Source organism: Dicentrarchus labrax, unplaced genomic scaffold, assembly GCF_905237075.1.
Source record: "Dicentrarchus labrax unplaced genomic scaffold, dlabrax2021, whole genome shotgun sequence".
Classification (NCBI taxonomy): domain Eukaryota; kingdom Metazoa; phylum Chordata; class Actinopteri; family Moronidae; genus Dicentrarchus; species Dicentrarchus labrax.
The window spans coordinates 8,706,090-8,721,947 of NW_026136705.1; the positions used below are offsets into that span (position 1 = coordinate 8,706,090).

Genomic DNA, 15,858 nt, shown 5'->3' on the forward strand with positions numbered 1-15,858 from the left:
TCTTATTTGCATTAATGTGTATAGTAAATAATAAACCCTTGCTGCAGTAAATTCAGAGATGGAAATGTAAGTTCTGCTGCTGGATAAATAACAGTAAGGCTCTAGAGTAAAATATAAGTAACATCTTTGTTCCTTATTACCAGAGAAACATTGTTCTCATTCTCTGACCTAATTCTGCAGCAGAGCTCTGATCACAACAACATGAAAGGTCTTCTTTATCTCTGGATGAGAGACAAAAAGACAGCGGGGCAGCAAGAGAAGGTGTAGACAACTGCACCAGGGAGGAATCAGGGGGAGGGGGCCTTCAGGAGGAGATTACCATTGAGCTTGACATCAGTAATAATTGTAATAATGTTATTTCCAGAAGCCTATTCACTGGGACTATCACCTGCAGAGAATAGGAACTGGAGGCTCAACTTAAACTGATGTCTATCCTCAGGATAGATGAAAGAAATGACTGTAATAAGAGGTTTGTATTTAGAGATTTGTGGGATTTATCAGAGTTAAACACAAACATTTCCTCAAGTATTAGTATTTAGAAGACAGGTAAATGTCTCTGCAGCTTCCCTCTGGAAACACACACAGTTTGAAAAGCCTCAATCACTATAATACAGTAGGATGAAATGATGTAATCATGCTTTTGTCTGATAGATATGTTCCAGTTTATTCATTTTTCCATCATAGAAACAATGTAACACATTTGTTCTAACTGTCAAATGCATGTTTGATTCCTTACATAAACTCAGGAACAATGGAAGACTAAGGATACCTTGGTTACAGCACGTGTCCAGACGTACACACAAAACCCATTGAAAACGTGACAAAACCTAGGATCTTTGTATTCTGCATGGATGATAACAGTATATTAGTAAATCAGTCTTTTTTCACAGAAAACGCAGTCACCAGAAGTTTAACCTCACTTAGTGATTACTTCATCTCTATCAGGTCATTATAATCATTTCAGACACATGCCAAACAAAGCCGGCCTGTGTTGTTTATTGTCTTGTTGTCACGGGTGGCCTGGCTCTTTCTGAGGCCAGTGTTGGACAGCAATGGCTCACTGCATCTATTGGATTATGTGAGGGATTTGAAGCCAGGATTAGGCCATTGGGCTGTAGACAGCATGGGGGCTTCGTGAGCTTTTACATCACAGGGGTGTGTTAGGGTGCATGTGTGTGAGTGGGAGGGTGGTGTGTGAAAGTGTGTTTGCGCATCCCAGAGGCCACAGCTTGTCTCCACTTGGCTCCATCCAGATCTTTGGCACGGACCTTCAAACATGAACCTGTTCTGCTTCACACTGGTAAGATACGTCATCTTCTGAACTCCTGTGTGTTTTAGGTTTGTCTGTCAGGAGCTCTTGTTTAGTCCCTGCAGCCTTACAAGAAGCTGGTGAGCAGAAGAAACTCAGTGTGCCCTGCGGGAGAGACTGGTGATGTTATTGTTGTTGACAAGGATCTGAAACCGTCTCTCTGGGGAGCGAGACAAAATTGCAAACAACTTTCCTTCTTTGTTAGATCCATTAGGTTCCTTAGGTGCAGCCGTCCTTCGCTGCATTGTGTTGGCTATTTACTGTAACTGTAAATGGGATGTTTTCATGTAATTAATCATTATATATTGGTGTAATAATCCTGGCAACATGAGACGTTTTCCAAAAATGTAGAAACTTTCTAACCTAATGTAATCACAGTCCAATGTCGTGCATAAGTGCTATTTGTTGAATTAACTTGTTTAAGAGAGAATGGATGTGCACCTGCTTGGTCTTAAAGCAGCAAAACTCATAACGTGACAATTAATATAACAAGGAATTTTTTTTTCATTAATTATCACACTCGTAGCAGCAGTTTGTTACAATGATAATGGTTTGTTGTTGGAAGTGATGACACATGGCTGCACATGTTCAATTAGATTATTAGTGACAGTTTATAGTGGTAGCTGGTAATTACACACTGACTCGTCTTCCATTCTGTGCCAGATTTGGGGCTTTACTCTAAATTTGGCAACACAAACAATACAAAATGTTACCAGCCTCATGGACTCAAAACTGTTATAACACAACAACATAAGATGTTCTGATCACCTGAACAAACCATGACAGATTTATGTCAGTGGTTACACAACTGCTCTCATTACTTAACGACCCCTACCAGACAAGCATTTAGACACATATACAAATAGTCTGCAGGGAACAATAATGTGTCTCTTCCACAAAAGTAACATTTCTTCATTGAAATCTTTAAAAGTAATCTCCTCCTTCCACCTCATTAAAACTTCCAGAATCTCTGAATATGCAAATGCTGTTCATTTCAGTTCACAAAGTTTTGCTGCTGGACACAAGATGTCTCCTACTTCACTGTAAAGTCCATTCTCAGTGGATGTGCACTGGTGGCTTCAAGTTTCTACATCACACTGTACAAGTTGATACTGGACCAGGACTGACTTCCTAACTATTTCTGATTTCACAAATCATGTTGGTTGGACCTGCCCCTTAAAATCAGATTTTCAGTGAGCTCAGCTTCCACTTTCAGCAGCTGGATGTGAAAACATCCTTTTAGAAGAACAAGAAGAAATAAATATTGGATTGGAGGGAGGTTAAAATATTGTTTTTTTAAATTTAATATGAAGAAGGACTTAAAACATTTTGATAAAAATTTAGATAACTGCAAAATTCCCAAAATGGGGAGATGTTGTAAATCCACATCTAGTGGGAAATATATATAATATAAGTTGTCAATCATCTTAAAAATACACATGTTGGGATGGAACAGTATCTGTGTTACAGTCTATTTGTCCCATCCTGTTCTGTAAACACGTACTGGTTGTCCCCAACAGCCAGTATGTGTTTACAGAACATGCTGGGCACACCAATACAGGATGAGCAGTTTGTTTCATAAGCAGAGTTGGTCATGAGTTTAAGTAGCTGGGATTTACTAAATGCTGAGATTATGAGTCTAAATTCCCCCAGCAGGTTGGTTCAGCAACGTTTGATTTCTTTAATTTTTCTGCTTAAAAACATTCAAATATTAAGATATTTAGTCTACAATAATATCAGAATCATCCTTAAAAACAAAACAAATTGGTTGTTGGTTGTTATGGTCAATGTAAACTTCTTGCCAAGTCATGAAAGCTTAATTTGACACTGCACATGAAAAAGGTAGAGATATTAGAAAGGTAAGGTTTCTGTTTTCTACATATGCTTGTTTGACGAAGGACTTGGAGCATACAATACTTCTCACAAAGAAGGTAATTGTCATTGTAAACATTGTCTTTTTCCATGGTCAGACATTTTGACTAAATCAGTGCGTTCATGGCAGACTGCTGATCTGTGCTATCTTCAGACTGAGGAAAATAAGCACAGATAGTACACCAAAGTGTGAAGAATATTGATTATACATGTTTGAGTGGAAGACTGTACACGCGGCACAATCACAGCAGTGTAGGTGTCTCACAAAGACATGTCCGTTTGTCCCTCATGTACGGCTTTTCATTGATTTTGCATTGTGTAGTCGGACTGATGATTGATTCTAGACAACTCCTCGTTGATGAGCCTCTACACCAGGATATATTTAGTCTGAAGGTTCAAACAGAGCCAATCAGTGTACTGTAGTATTTAAACCCAGCTGCCGCTATCATGCAGTCTGATTTTTTTTTCTCCAGGAGGGCTCCACAGAAAGTATATATGAACCAGCCTACAGTCAAACACTCAAGGAAGTCCTACCCAAGTACCAGTGCAGTCCTGCTCTTCGGAGGCGTAAGCCTGAATGGGGCGGCTCAGATCCATCCATCAATTCTGTAAGTTTATTGTCTTTATTCAAACCTTGACCCGATGATGCCACATAGTGGATCATTTAAACATTCAAACCACTGAGTCTAGAGACTTGTAACATTCCACAGATCATTTACTGGCCACACAAATAGTCTTTGTGATACAGGATGAGGGTCAACCTCTGGAAACCAGAAAGAAAGCCAGAAACAGTCTTGTTTACTGTTACCATTCACCTCTGTTAGACTGCGATTAAACCTGTTCCCATATTGTGTGCTGCTGGATCTTGCACAGCTTGTGCAGGTACATGCAAAGCTGTGCAACAGTGTAATTGACACAAACACAATACAAAGAGACTGCGGCCACCCAAGTGCAGTGGTTCCCAACCTTTCTCCGTAAGGGGATTGAGTCCTTTGAACTAAATGCTGGCATCAGCATGCTCAGAAGGGCATTAATAACTTGCTGATGTTAAGCAGGAGAAATTTGTATAACACATTTGGCTTATTCGTTTTTTGTGCCCAGCACCAGAAAATCATCCGGGAACTATGAATGTCTGTGTGTCAAGATCAGTTGCCTAATGGCTAGTGCATCCCATTTGTTAGCCATATTATACTTTGTTTGTTTTTATGTGTGTCTCTCTGTGTTTCCCCAAGGACCGACCTCAGAGTACAATAAAAGTAAACCAGAATAATAGAAGGTATGTCAATTATGCTTGCCCGTTTTGTACAGTAATATTTAAGTGAGCACACACTGCATTTCTTTCTTAATAATAAAATTATGTATACTTTCTGTAGTTTTATTTGTATTTCACTCATTCAAATCAACTTACTTCCCACTAAAATATTTGTCATTTTAGGTCATGTGTGCCAACTTCACCCATTGACAATGACACATTAGGTTGGTACAAAATTCTAATGTTTTAGTTTTCGGATGGTTATTGACTCTACGCTAAAGTAACTTCAGGCTCATACTACTCATCTTGATCTGACATTACATCCTTTCTGTATACAGTTATACTGACAGCTGGTCCCCCGCTTCTCCTTACCCCTCCACCTTGTCTGTTGCAGACAAAGACATTAATCACGCCTGCTGGATGTCATCAGGTAACAAGAAGGACTTATGTCATCAAATCAAAGTCCAGAATGGAGGTAAAGAAATATGTCTACCTGAGCAAAACCAAAGTGCTTATACTAGGAAACCATGGTCCACTGAGGTTAGAGACTAGACTAAAGAATATCAGAGAGTCAGGGAGTCAGATGAAAGCAGGAATAAAATGATGAAAGTAAGGCTAGCTGGTGTTATTTACCTCATATCAAGGATCAATGGTGAGGACAGGATTTGTATGTTTGACAGTCTATGATTTAGGAGGAAATAAAGCATTGTCTGACCTGTGGATTGATCCTACAGAGATGTGTAAAGCTCTGTGTCACAGCAGCGTGTTGACCAGAGATGACAGAGTGAAGGACCCGAGCTGTGACAGGACACATCTACCCGCTCAGGTAAATCACCTCAGAGCAGGTTTCACCCTCCAGCAGAGCCGCATTATGATCAATATAGTACAGTATCCATGTTAAATGTAACTCTATATTCTGTTAATAATATTCACATTTGGGACTGGATTCACATTCCAAAAGACGAGTTTGCATCCTTTTACACGAGGGCACAATCACTTTAGTACCACAAATGATAATTGTTTGCAAAGCTGTGCAGAGTGCAGTCTTTTATAATCCCTTACCCACATGGCTGTGTGTGGCAGACAGGCACCTGGCATACCTGGATGTTTGTGCACATGTTGGTGCACGTGAGGGAAATGTCAGCGGTTGTTTATCTTTGCTCATCTTCCACGTTGTGCTTATGTAACTGAGGGTTGGAACAGATTCTATTAATTAAAAGTATCTGTAACTATGGTAGAAATACCAAGTTAAGTCTTTTGACAGTAGATAAAAGTACATTTTATCTGGCTTTCGTAAGAGTGAATACAGAAATCTGGCTAATGCTTCAAAGTTAACTCACTCAGTATGTTTATGTGGTATGAACAAGAGGTTGCAGAGGGTAAAAAGTGAATGTGAAGTAAACCTGAGGGAGGTCAGTTGAATGCCAGCCACATCAGATCTCTGTTCACTCTAATCTACTCTACAATCTTTAATCTCCTTTACAAGGCCCCTTTATATCTGCCCTGTGTTCTTTAGAACATCTGGATTTTCTAGTTTGATGCTGTTCATGCCAGCAGCTGATAGTTGAGAGGGAGACGTCACAGGAGGACAGCAATCCCAGCCCTACAAAAGGGAACAAGTGATAGAGCAGTGTCTGTATGAAAAGGGGAGATTTTGTTAAAGCATGTTTGTAGGGGGTATACACAGCATTTTTGGGAAGGTTCAGCCCTGTCCTCAGCTTAGTTGTTTAATGCAATAATGTGAATGTAGACAGTGGTGGAAGTACAGTAGTTTTCAGATCCTTTACTATAATGTGACATATACTCACATGTGCAGCAGTGGTCGAAAGTATCTGATCTAATAATGCCAGATATAATAATATACCAGCCACAGGGAGCATCTTGCTGCAGTAACAAGTACTTTTACTCATGATACTTTAGTGCATGAAACTGATAATATTTCTGTACTTTATTTAAGTAGGATTGTTCTGGGAATTGTTGGCTCTCTGTAAATCATTTTATAAGGAGGACGGTTTAGACACTACAGCTCTACAAGAAAAGTATCCTGAGATAACTTCTGTTATGATTTGGCACCATACAAATAAAACTGAACTGAACTGAACTCAATACTGGTTATTTTCTCACTCAAGTGAAAGATCTGAATTCTTCCATCACTGATTAGGATTAGGTATAAAGTAACATATAATGGAAATACTCAAGAAAAATACCTCAGAATTGTACTTAAGTAAATGTACTTTCCACCACTGAATGAAGACCACAATGTTTTTCTAAATGAATACAATAAACTCATAAATAATAAGTCAATCTGACATTATATGTTTTGCAGCAGGGGACTGACACAATTTGAATAAAATGCAAGTGACTACTTTCCCTGTTTCCACAGTGATTGAGATTGTTCACAAACAAAAATCACTACGCAGTTGTATGCAAGCACAGACATATGTTTATAAAATCTCTACTCTTCTTATATATTCCTCTGTCTTTGTGATGCAAAATCATTGCATGTGGTTAGTGCTGAATGTGCCTACACTGCATTGAATACACATATTGTTAATTACAGGGTGGTGAAACTGCAGCTGACACAGCAGAGTCAATACACGCCACAGGAAGACTAAAGAAGTTACAGAATCTAGTTCAAATGAAGAAGGAACATCAGAGTGGAGCTGGAAAAGGGAAGAGCACATCTGAGAGTAATGGTGAGTTGTTGTGGATGATGTTCTTCATACTGTTCAAAAAGCTGCATTAAATCTATTATTAACAATCATTTCTGCTCTTCTTCAGACCTGGCAAATGTGTTGAGTAACAACAACCCAGTGCTAACCTGCATCGGTCTGGGGAAGAGAACAGAGAAGAAGTCCCCTAAATCACCACCACAGCAGCAGCAGCAGGCCAAATATGTTCATGAAGATTCAGAAGAAGAAGGCGTTTGGAGCCCACGGCTTGGAAATTATTTGTGGAGCCCATTTGAGTGTCCGCAGCCCTGGTCTCCCTTCTACCACACCTGTCACCAACCTCAACATGAGCTGTGGGTCTGCGGTGGCACCTTGACGCTGCCCCGGAGGACAGAATGGGATCGCTTTGAGAGTTTGATACAGGAACTGGACAGCAAGCAGCCTGATCTGTCTCCTCCACAGACAGCCTGCTCCATCACAGATCTGGAGCCCTTACAAAACACAGTAAGATATACCTTGGTGTTATTACCATATGAAAATGAATCCAGATTGACAGCCAAATGCAGCTAACTGAACCAGTACTGTTGTCAGTGCAAGTTTTACCACAACTTCTAGCCTATGCTGTATCTTAGGAATAGTTTGACAGTTTGGGAAATTGTCTTATTTGCTTTCTGGCAGTGAGTTAATGACACCACTCTTGTATCTGTCTGTTAAATATGAAGCTACATTAGTGTAACCTTACTGTGCCACGTGGTTTGTTACACAGAACCACCTGGGAAGTTGTTGTAAACTCCAAAAAAGGGCAGGCACTGTCTCCCACATGCTGCCGTAGATAACAGTAGTTCCTCATTGGATGTGGAGTGGTCTGGGACCACTGTGATTTGGACTCAAGCACATAGCTTGATGCCTGGAAAGATGTAGTCTCACGTGGTCTTATGATTTGGTGATCTCTCTTTAGTCAAGCTGCCTTGCAAGGTCATTAGTGAGCTCTAAAATCTATCTTGTTTGTTTAATCTATACAAAAAGTGTAACAACTTAGGTTTTTACACTGAGTGGGACCAGTAACTGTATGGAGGCTCAGGTGGTTGCCTGGCAACTGCTCCTAGCCAAGAAATAGTACATACCTGCTATGTAAAACTGAATTTACATTTTTCAAACAAATATGATCATGTGTAAATTAGTGAGCTTTAGAGGTGCTTGTTGTCAGATTTTACCTTTGGACAGAGCCAGGCTAGCTGTTTCCCCTTGTTTTCAGTCTTTATGCTAAGCTAAGCTAACCAGTGGCTTGCAGATACGACAGCAGTGTTCATTTTCTTATTGAACTTATATAAATAATAAAGATTATTTTCCATGTTGAACTAGTTCTTTAATTGGCTTTCTTTTTGGCTTCATTGAAAAAACATGGTGAAAGTTATCGGTCCATCAGCCTTTCACTCCATCTTGTTACATTTTTGTGGAATAGAGCAAACCAACATTTTCCTCTGAAGTCTGACTTGAAAGACAGCGTGTACATATTAATAGAGGCTGGTGATGTTTGTTTACACGGATTATTCTTGTGCCTCAAATGTTATAATGTGACATATGATCTTTAAATTGCTCAGTGTTGTTTTTGTGTTGAAGTACAGTACAAACCAAGGCTGCAGTCTATGATGTTCTCTTTCTGTTGCTGCAGTTTATCTGTAGCCGGCTCCCAGTTCTCCAAAGTATCATTAACTGTGCTTTGCAGGGCCTGACTCTCTAATTGCACCTCAGAGCTCTTCAGGGAACATTTAGACTAACTGAGCTGTAATTGAAATTTCCAGCTAATAATTGTTTTTCATTGCTATTAGGAAATCCTGTACCAAACGTTTTACAGCTTAGCTCCATTTTCAGCCTCAGCTAGCACCACTATTGCATCATAAACTGCTATTTGATAATATGATAATCGGCTGAAAACAAAACAGATGTGATGACATTACACAAGGCTGCATTGGAAGTGTTTTCACCATCCTGCTGAAACTGAAATGTGCAGTTCCTTAATCCCTAACCTCCATGTAACAACTGATATCCCTTAGAGTTTACAGATACAATTGGTAACCAGGAAGTGAAAGACTGTGAAAGACACTTTGTCGAGTCTGAGAAAATAACATCTTAGCTTGAGCTTGGAGACTTCAAATTTATAAGCATGTGTCTAACAAATGTAACTCTTAAGTTGCATTACGGAAGTGTAGGATCCAGGTATTTTAGAGCTTGACCAATAATACGACCTAAAATTCCTGATATCTCTTCATCTACTGCTTGATTTTGACACATCTTCTTCTAAATCTGTCTCTTGTGAGTCCATCAAACGATATGGAAAAACAACAGTTAATTGAAGGAGTGCCCCTTTAATAAACAAGCCACTATGTAGCACAAGGGACTCCATAAATAACAGTATTATAGTACATGGGATCTGATACATAAGGGAATAGGAATTTGCACTTTTATGAAAGTGCTAGGCAGTTATTAGGCAACTCAGAATAGTAAAAAAGCTTTTTAACAGTACCCACAAACCCAGTCTCCTATTCAACGGCTTCTTCCTAATCACAAGTCTCCAACAGTTATCCTTTGGCACATCATCCAGTCTGAGAGATTCTCCTCTCCCTTGCATTTGCTGTGGAATTATCAATAAGATAAGAAAAGATACGATAGACTTTATTGATCCCACACTGGGGAAATTCACTTGTTACAGCAGCTCCAGATAGAACATAAAGAGAAAAAAAGAAATACACATTAAATAACAAAATAAAATAGAAAAATACAAGTTATAAAGAAAAAAATAGAAATACTACAATAAGACAGTTTTGTTGAATTACTGATTGATATCAGACTCCACACACATCAGAGCACATGATAGCATGTTTCAGACCTCAGAATCTGCTTTATTATCACAATTCCATATATTCGAATAAAGAAACAACACACAACAAACAGTAGATACATCCATGTAAATAGTTTCCCGTATTAAGGACAATGGTATTTATAGTGGCCTATCCAAACACTTGGTGCGTGACAGTGAGGCCTCAGTTCAGTTAACGGTCAGTGTTGGGAAATAAGCCAAGAGTCAGTGTGACAGATGTTCTGAGAGGAGCTCTGAATGACCGCTAAACTGAAGCTAATAACCAACCAGTAAGGAATGACTCATTGCTCTCATATTGTCTCCCCTCTAATGGCACAGAAAATATAAGAATATAGATAGCAGATTATAAAAATGAAGCAGGATGGAACAAACTGTAAAAAGACATAACAGTGAACCTCTCCCCACATGATACTGAAATAATGTGTTTTAAGAAGAAGCAGTACAAGATCAGTGCAACATGATCATTCAAATATATATAAAAAATACACCATATCTAAAAACTGTATGGCTGCCTGCCAGGGCTTAACCTAATTCAGAACATAAATCATAAACAGGAAATAAGCACCCAACTGTTTATGTTGTAGGGTCACAGGGAGAACACACACACAGGCAGATAATATGCCCATCTGTCACCACAAAACACACATTTTAATCTCTCTTTTACCCAAACAGTTGACCAGATTTGGGAGATTTGACTTCAAACAGCACTTGCTTTTAATGAAACCACAGGATAATGGAAGCTCTTTGGTAAGAGAACCAACCTCCTCAATCTGCCAGCATGTCCATCTAGGAATTTAGCTTGCTCAAACATCCTCTGCACCATGCCAAATCCAATTTTTAGACAGAAAATGTGCACCATGTTTATTTGGCGGGTTTGTGGGGGAGAGCTCTATTTACAATGTGTTTTGTTTCTGAAGCAAAAGCAGGAGCAGGATGGTGATCCAACCAAACTGAGGCTGCAGAGGAGGGAGACAGAGACCTCATCACACAGTGACAGGAAGCACGTCAAGGCCTCACCAGAGAAAATGCTGACATCCATCACTGTATGTCATGCACTCTACAAAGCTAATGTTAATACAACCAGTTTTAAGTTCATGGCACTCTACATTTGCTGTGGTTCACACCCAGAGGAATAACATCTGTTAGCAGCCAGACACAGCTGTCAGCCCCACACCTGTTCAGTGAGACTGCAAACTATCAATCAAACTATCATTTGCCTTTTTACAGAAAGGGCTCTACAGACTAGTGTTGAAATTAGCACTAAAAATAAAGCATGGGCTGACAGCTCTAACATGTATACAGATGTTCTGCCACCTTCTTTGGCTATAGCTGTGATACAACAGTGTTTATTATTATTATTTTAAGATGTATAATATATATAAAGGGGAATCACATCTAGACCAGACTCGCATTACAGACATTTGCATTCATGTACTATAGTCAAAACATTCATTTATTTACATTTTGGGTAGCACTTTATAATAAGGGTGAAAAACACATGCTTAATTAAGTGATGAGTCATGATGATTTGATGCATGAACAAAGGCGAGTGCATTATGAATTCCTATTGCTCACAGTTCCATTCATGTTCAAATCCATTCATGCAGGGTGCATACATGTCAGCTAAATTTTCCTGAAAATAGCCTAAAAGCTCAAGAGGAAAACTTGATCCTGTACATATATTACACTGGCGTGGATCAATGTCAGTGAGCTGTCATATTATGGAAACAGTTTTATCATCTGATAGCTGATGGGAATCACATTACAGATATCATTTATGACTAGTCTAAACATGTATTTATGATATCTCTAATTACTTTTTGTCAACACATTTAAGAAATCTTTAATTACATTTTGCACTGTCGAATTCTGTAACTCTATGATAATCGTAAAATATCCTTAATTATGCACAACTAATGCAAGAGTCATGATGATGTAATGCATTAATTAATGCAGATGTATCATGAATTCTCATTGCTCACTATTAATAAAAGACCAAGTCAGGGAATGTAATTAGTTAAACGTACTACAAGGAGTCTCAATTTGATACTGAGGCCTCTATGACCTACATAAACACACAAGACTCTCAGCGTGAAGTTTGGCTATTTCTATTTCTATATATATATATTTAACCCTTTTACGTGTTGCTATATAACCTACAGGTCTGTCACATATACAAGTTAGGGGAATGGCATGTTTTTCAAAGGTTTTCGAAAATGCAAAAAAAACCAGTTTTATATAATATAATATAATATATTATTATATTGTAGCTTTGTGGCTGACAGAATGGCAGTGACAGTCAGTCAGTCCAGCAAAATGAGAGTTTTGTACCCTTATTATAGAGTGTTTTTAAATCACCTATTAATGATGATCTATTAAGAGTTAACTAATCTAAAGTCACATTGACTTGATCATTTGTTAATGGTAAGCAACAGGAATTCATGATACATCTGCTTTAATTCATTCATCATGGTGACTAACGCAATATGCATTCATTAAGCTTATTTTTTGTACCATCATTGTTACCAATTTATGAGTACTCAAAATTAATGTTTTGACTCGTCATAAATTACATCTTTGATTTGATATCCATTAAGCTTTTAGATGATAACACAGGCAGCTCACAGACACTGCTCCACTGTGTTACATATCAGTGTGTACCTCCGGACGGTTGTCTTCTAGTCTACAGCGTAAACCCTGTATCCAGATTCTTGTCAACCACATCACTACTGCCAACATCCTTCAATTATATGCATTGGTAAATTAGGATATTTTGAATTTGTCTACTTTGTGCTTTTAATACAATCTTATCATTCCCAGCAATTTTAGAAGAGTGTGTCTGAACATTTTAGAACCCAATTGAGTTAAATCATATTTGGGTTTTTTAAGCTGCATACTGGTGCATTTTAGATGCAGCCCATCCAGAATGTTACACTTCAGAAACTGTACTTTGATGGACCAATGTAAATGTGGTCATGGTGTGAAAGTCTCTGTACAGGAAGAGGAAGTTCAAAGCTGAGGTAGCACAGGTAGTTGGGGATTAAGCTCACCACACACCTCCTAGGTCTCAGCTATAAAAAGCAAGGCAACTCTTGCAGGATTAAGCATTGTGGTTGCCAGAGGAGCTGCGTGTCCCAGCATAAACGGAGATACTGAGCTGTTCCGTCACATGAGGAATCAAACACAGCAGCTTAGGGCCCTGACTCAGCTCTCTGGTTGGTTAGCTTTCTCTTTTGTTTGCCTGTAGTGGAAGATAACAAATGACAGAGGACCAAAAGCATATAAGGAAGAATAAAAATGTGACTTTATGTTTTTTACTGTGCAGAATGGAAAAACACAGAGAGATGAAGCAGTGAAGAGAGAAGTTGGTGGAGGGAGGCGATTTACCAGTGGACACAGGCGGTCCAGTAACTCTCTGGAAAGCCTCTACAGCCTCAACAGTGGACAAAGCTCCTCAAGTAAGCACCTTTAGGCAGAGGGCCAGGTGTACTCTTCCCACCACAACCTGATGAATTATGCAATCCTTGCTTGTATCCTGTTACTCCCCTTCAGGTGGACTAATTTGTAGAGCTGCACTAACCTCAGACAAATCAAAACCCGAATCCTTGACTCCTTGAGAGTTGGGCTGTCTTACTACTGATGTGTGGATGACTTCATTAGGAAACGACAGTATTGAATGAAGTAATTAACTTGGCCCTTTAATGAACCCTCTTGTCTGTCTGCTCTTCCCCAGGTGGAGTCACCAGTGGGTCAGACTGCTCCAGTAACAGAGACAGTCTGAGGCTGGAGGACGATCTATTGTGCACAAGACAGTTCTGTGGCAGAGCCAGAGTTCATACTGACTTTGTGCCAAGTCCTTATGACACAGAATCCCTCAAACTCAAGGTAAACAAGTCTGGAAAGTAAATGGAAATGAAACAAACTAACTGTATTACTATAATTGTATTATACTGAGGCTGGACTGCTATAGATTTTAGGATGACAAATACTGGCCAATATCTTCAGGAGTTTTTAGCCAAGCTAGCTGGATGGCACTATTCATAACAATGTTGGTCGGTTCCCAGACAATGAATCCTGATCCCCAAGACTTTATCTATGGCTCACCTATGTGATTGACATTTTCTGGGATTTCAAAATCCCTTCCTGTCAATTAAAGTAATAAATCCACAGGCTCTAGATAAGACCTTTCGCAGTTTTCGGCCACCATAGTTTCTCCTGCATGCTTGGAAGGGGAGGGTGAAGCGAGGGTGTTCTAATACACCACTAGATGCCACTAAATCCTACACACTTCTCCTTTAAGACTGACTTGAAAAATTGTTCTTTAAGTAAAATGACTTGACCGCTATTGATGGATTAGCACAAAATGTTGTTCAGACATTCATGGTTTCCAGACACTGTATGCTAAAGAATTGGTGATCACCTGACTTTTTGTCTAGCATGACCATGAGGTTGACATTTACTAACACACATTCATTCATGTTAGCATGCTAACATGCTAACCTCAGATGGTGCACATGCATGGTAACAAAAACTTATTTCATTGACTTTATTTTGAACTTCTATTTGTGTTAAATGTTAGTTAATGTTAATTAGTAGTAGCCTAATGTGTGCAAAGATGGAAAGATACAGGTGGTACAAAGCATCTCCTCTCTGTGTATGAGATTAATGTTTGTTGTACATGGTTCCAGTCAAATAAATGTAATAAAACTAAACTTCTATTCAGGTGGGAGATGTGATTGACATTTTCGCCAAGCCCCCCATGGGAATATGGACAGGCATGCTGAACGGCAGAATGGGAAATTTCAAGTTTATTTATGTGGATGTGCTAACAGAGGAGAGTCCTGATGCACACGAGGAAACCCAAACCCACAGAGTGAGACAGAAATCAACTGTACAGGAAGTGTTAAGGCGCCTCAGTTTGGAGGTATTTTGTTCTTGAATTAAATGTAGCAACAATCATCTTCCATACCAGAGCATACATCAGCTTATTTTTTTTTTCACTTTTCCACTTCACCAGGAATATTCCTCGTCTCTGCAGCTGAACGGCTACCAAACAGTAGATGACTTGATTAAGCTGAGGGAGCATCACCTGACGGAGCTGAATGTGACTGATCCAGAGCACAGGCATCGTCTGCTCGCCGCTGTCGACTCCCTGCAGCAACTGCGCTGTGAGTAATGGGAAACACAGAAAAGGTCACCCAAGGACAGTGTCATCACGCTCATTTTGTGACATGATAAAACCAGAAAAAGATAGGCTGAGACGTTTGGATTCAGAAAGGGAAAGGGACAAGTGACATTGCACCTCAAGTAGATAAGACTGGGAGGGTATCCGGGCCACAGCTAAAGAAGTTAAGGATAACAGGATAACCCCAAAGAGCATTTCTGAGAATAGAGCAGGACACACGAGGACAGTAGCTGCAGACAGATAGGTTGCTGAGCCTTAATGCACAGGAATAATAGCTGTAAAGGATTACTTCCATCTCATCTATTCAACTCAGTGACAGTGCATCCAACCAGCGTGCCTTCTCTGCTTTACAGCTGATAGTCAGTTGGAGAATGAGGCCAATCAGGAAGCCGAGACCCCCAGTGAGAACATGAGGGCAGATATGAACAACTGCCCAAGAGACTCAGGCTGCCACATGCCATCTGACAGCCCCGACAACAGCACAGAGGACACAGACCTTCACTTTATCTCTGAATACCCTCTACCAGCTGAGACGACAGCTTCCTGAGAATGATCCAGTCCTTATATTGCCTATTTTACTTCATATGCTGATGTTGAGATGACTTGTGAATCAAAAGCTGTTTTTTTATTATTATTATTTCTTGTGACAGTGTAATTTCTAATTATGTACAATAAAAATTCCCAAATGCC

The 15,858-nt window shown here is 39.4% G+C and overlaps 1 protein-coding gene across 4 annotated transcripts; it reads left to right on the plus strand.

The window, feature by feature from the left end:
• Positions 1–1,194: 1,194 nt before the first annotated feature.
• Positions 1,195–15,858, plus strand: samsn1b (SAM domain, SH3 domain and nuclear localisation signals 1b). 4 transcript variants are annotated; one of them, XM_051401561.1, is made up of 15 exons: positions 1,195–1,300; positions 3,655–3,789; positions 4,414–4,457; positions 4,617–4,657; positions 4,828–4,908; positions 5,168–5,259; positions 6,994–7,129; positions 7,215–7,609; positions 10,656–10,730; positions 10,901–11,026; positions 13,309–13,441; positions 13,717–13,868; positions 14,707–14,907; positions 15,001–15,151; positions 15,522–15,858. In XM_051401561.1, the coding sequence occupies exons 1-15, from the start codon at positions 1,277–1,279 to the stop codon at positions 15,713–15,715; spliced, it is 1,980 nt and encodes a 659-aa protein (XP_051257521.1). In that variant the 5' UTR covers positions 1,195–1,276; the 3' UTR covers positions 15,716–15,858. The 4 variants fall into 4 exon arrangements, with proteins under 4 accessions (XP_051257521.1, XP_051257522.1, XP_051257523.1 ...); XM_051401562.1 differs by lacking the exon at positions 10,656–10,730; XM_051401563.1 differs by lacking the exons at positions 1,195–1,300; positions 3,655–3,789 and having other exon boundaries at positions 4,425–4,457; positions 4,772–4,908.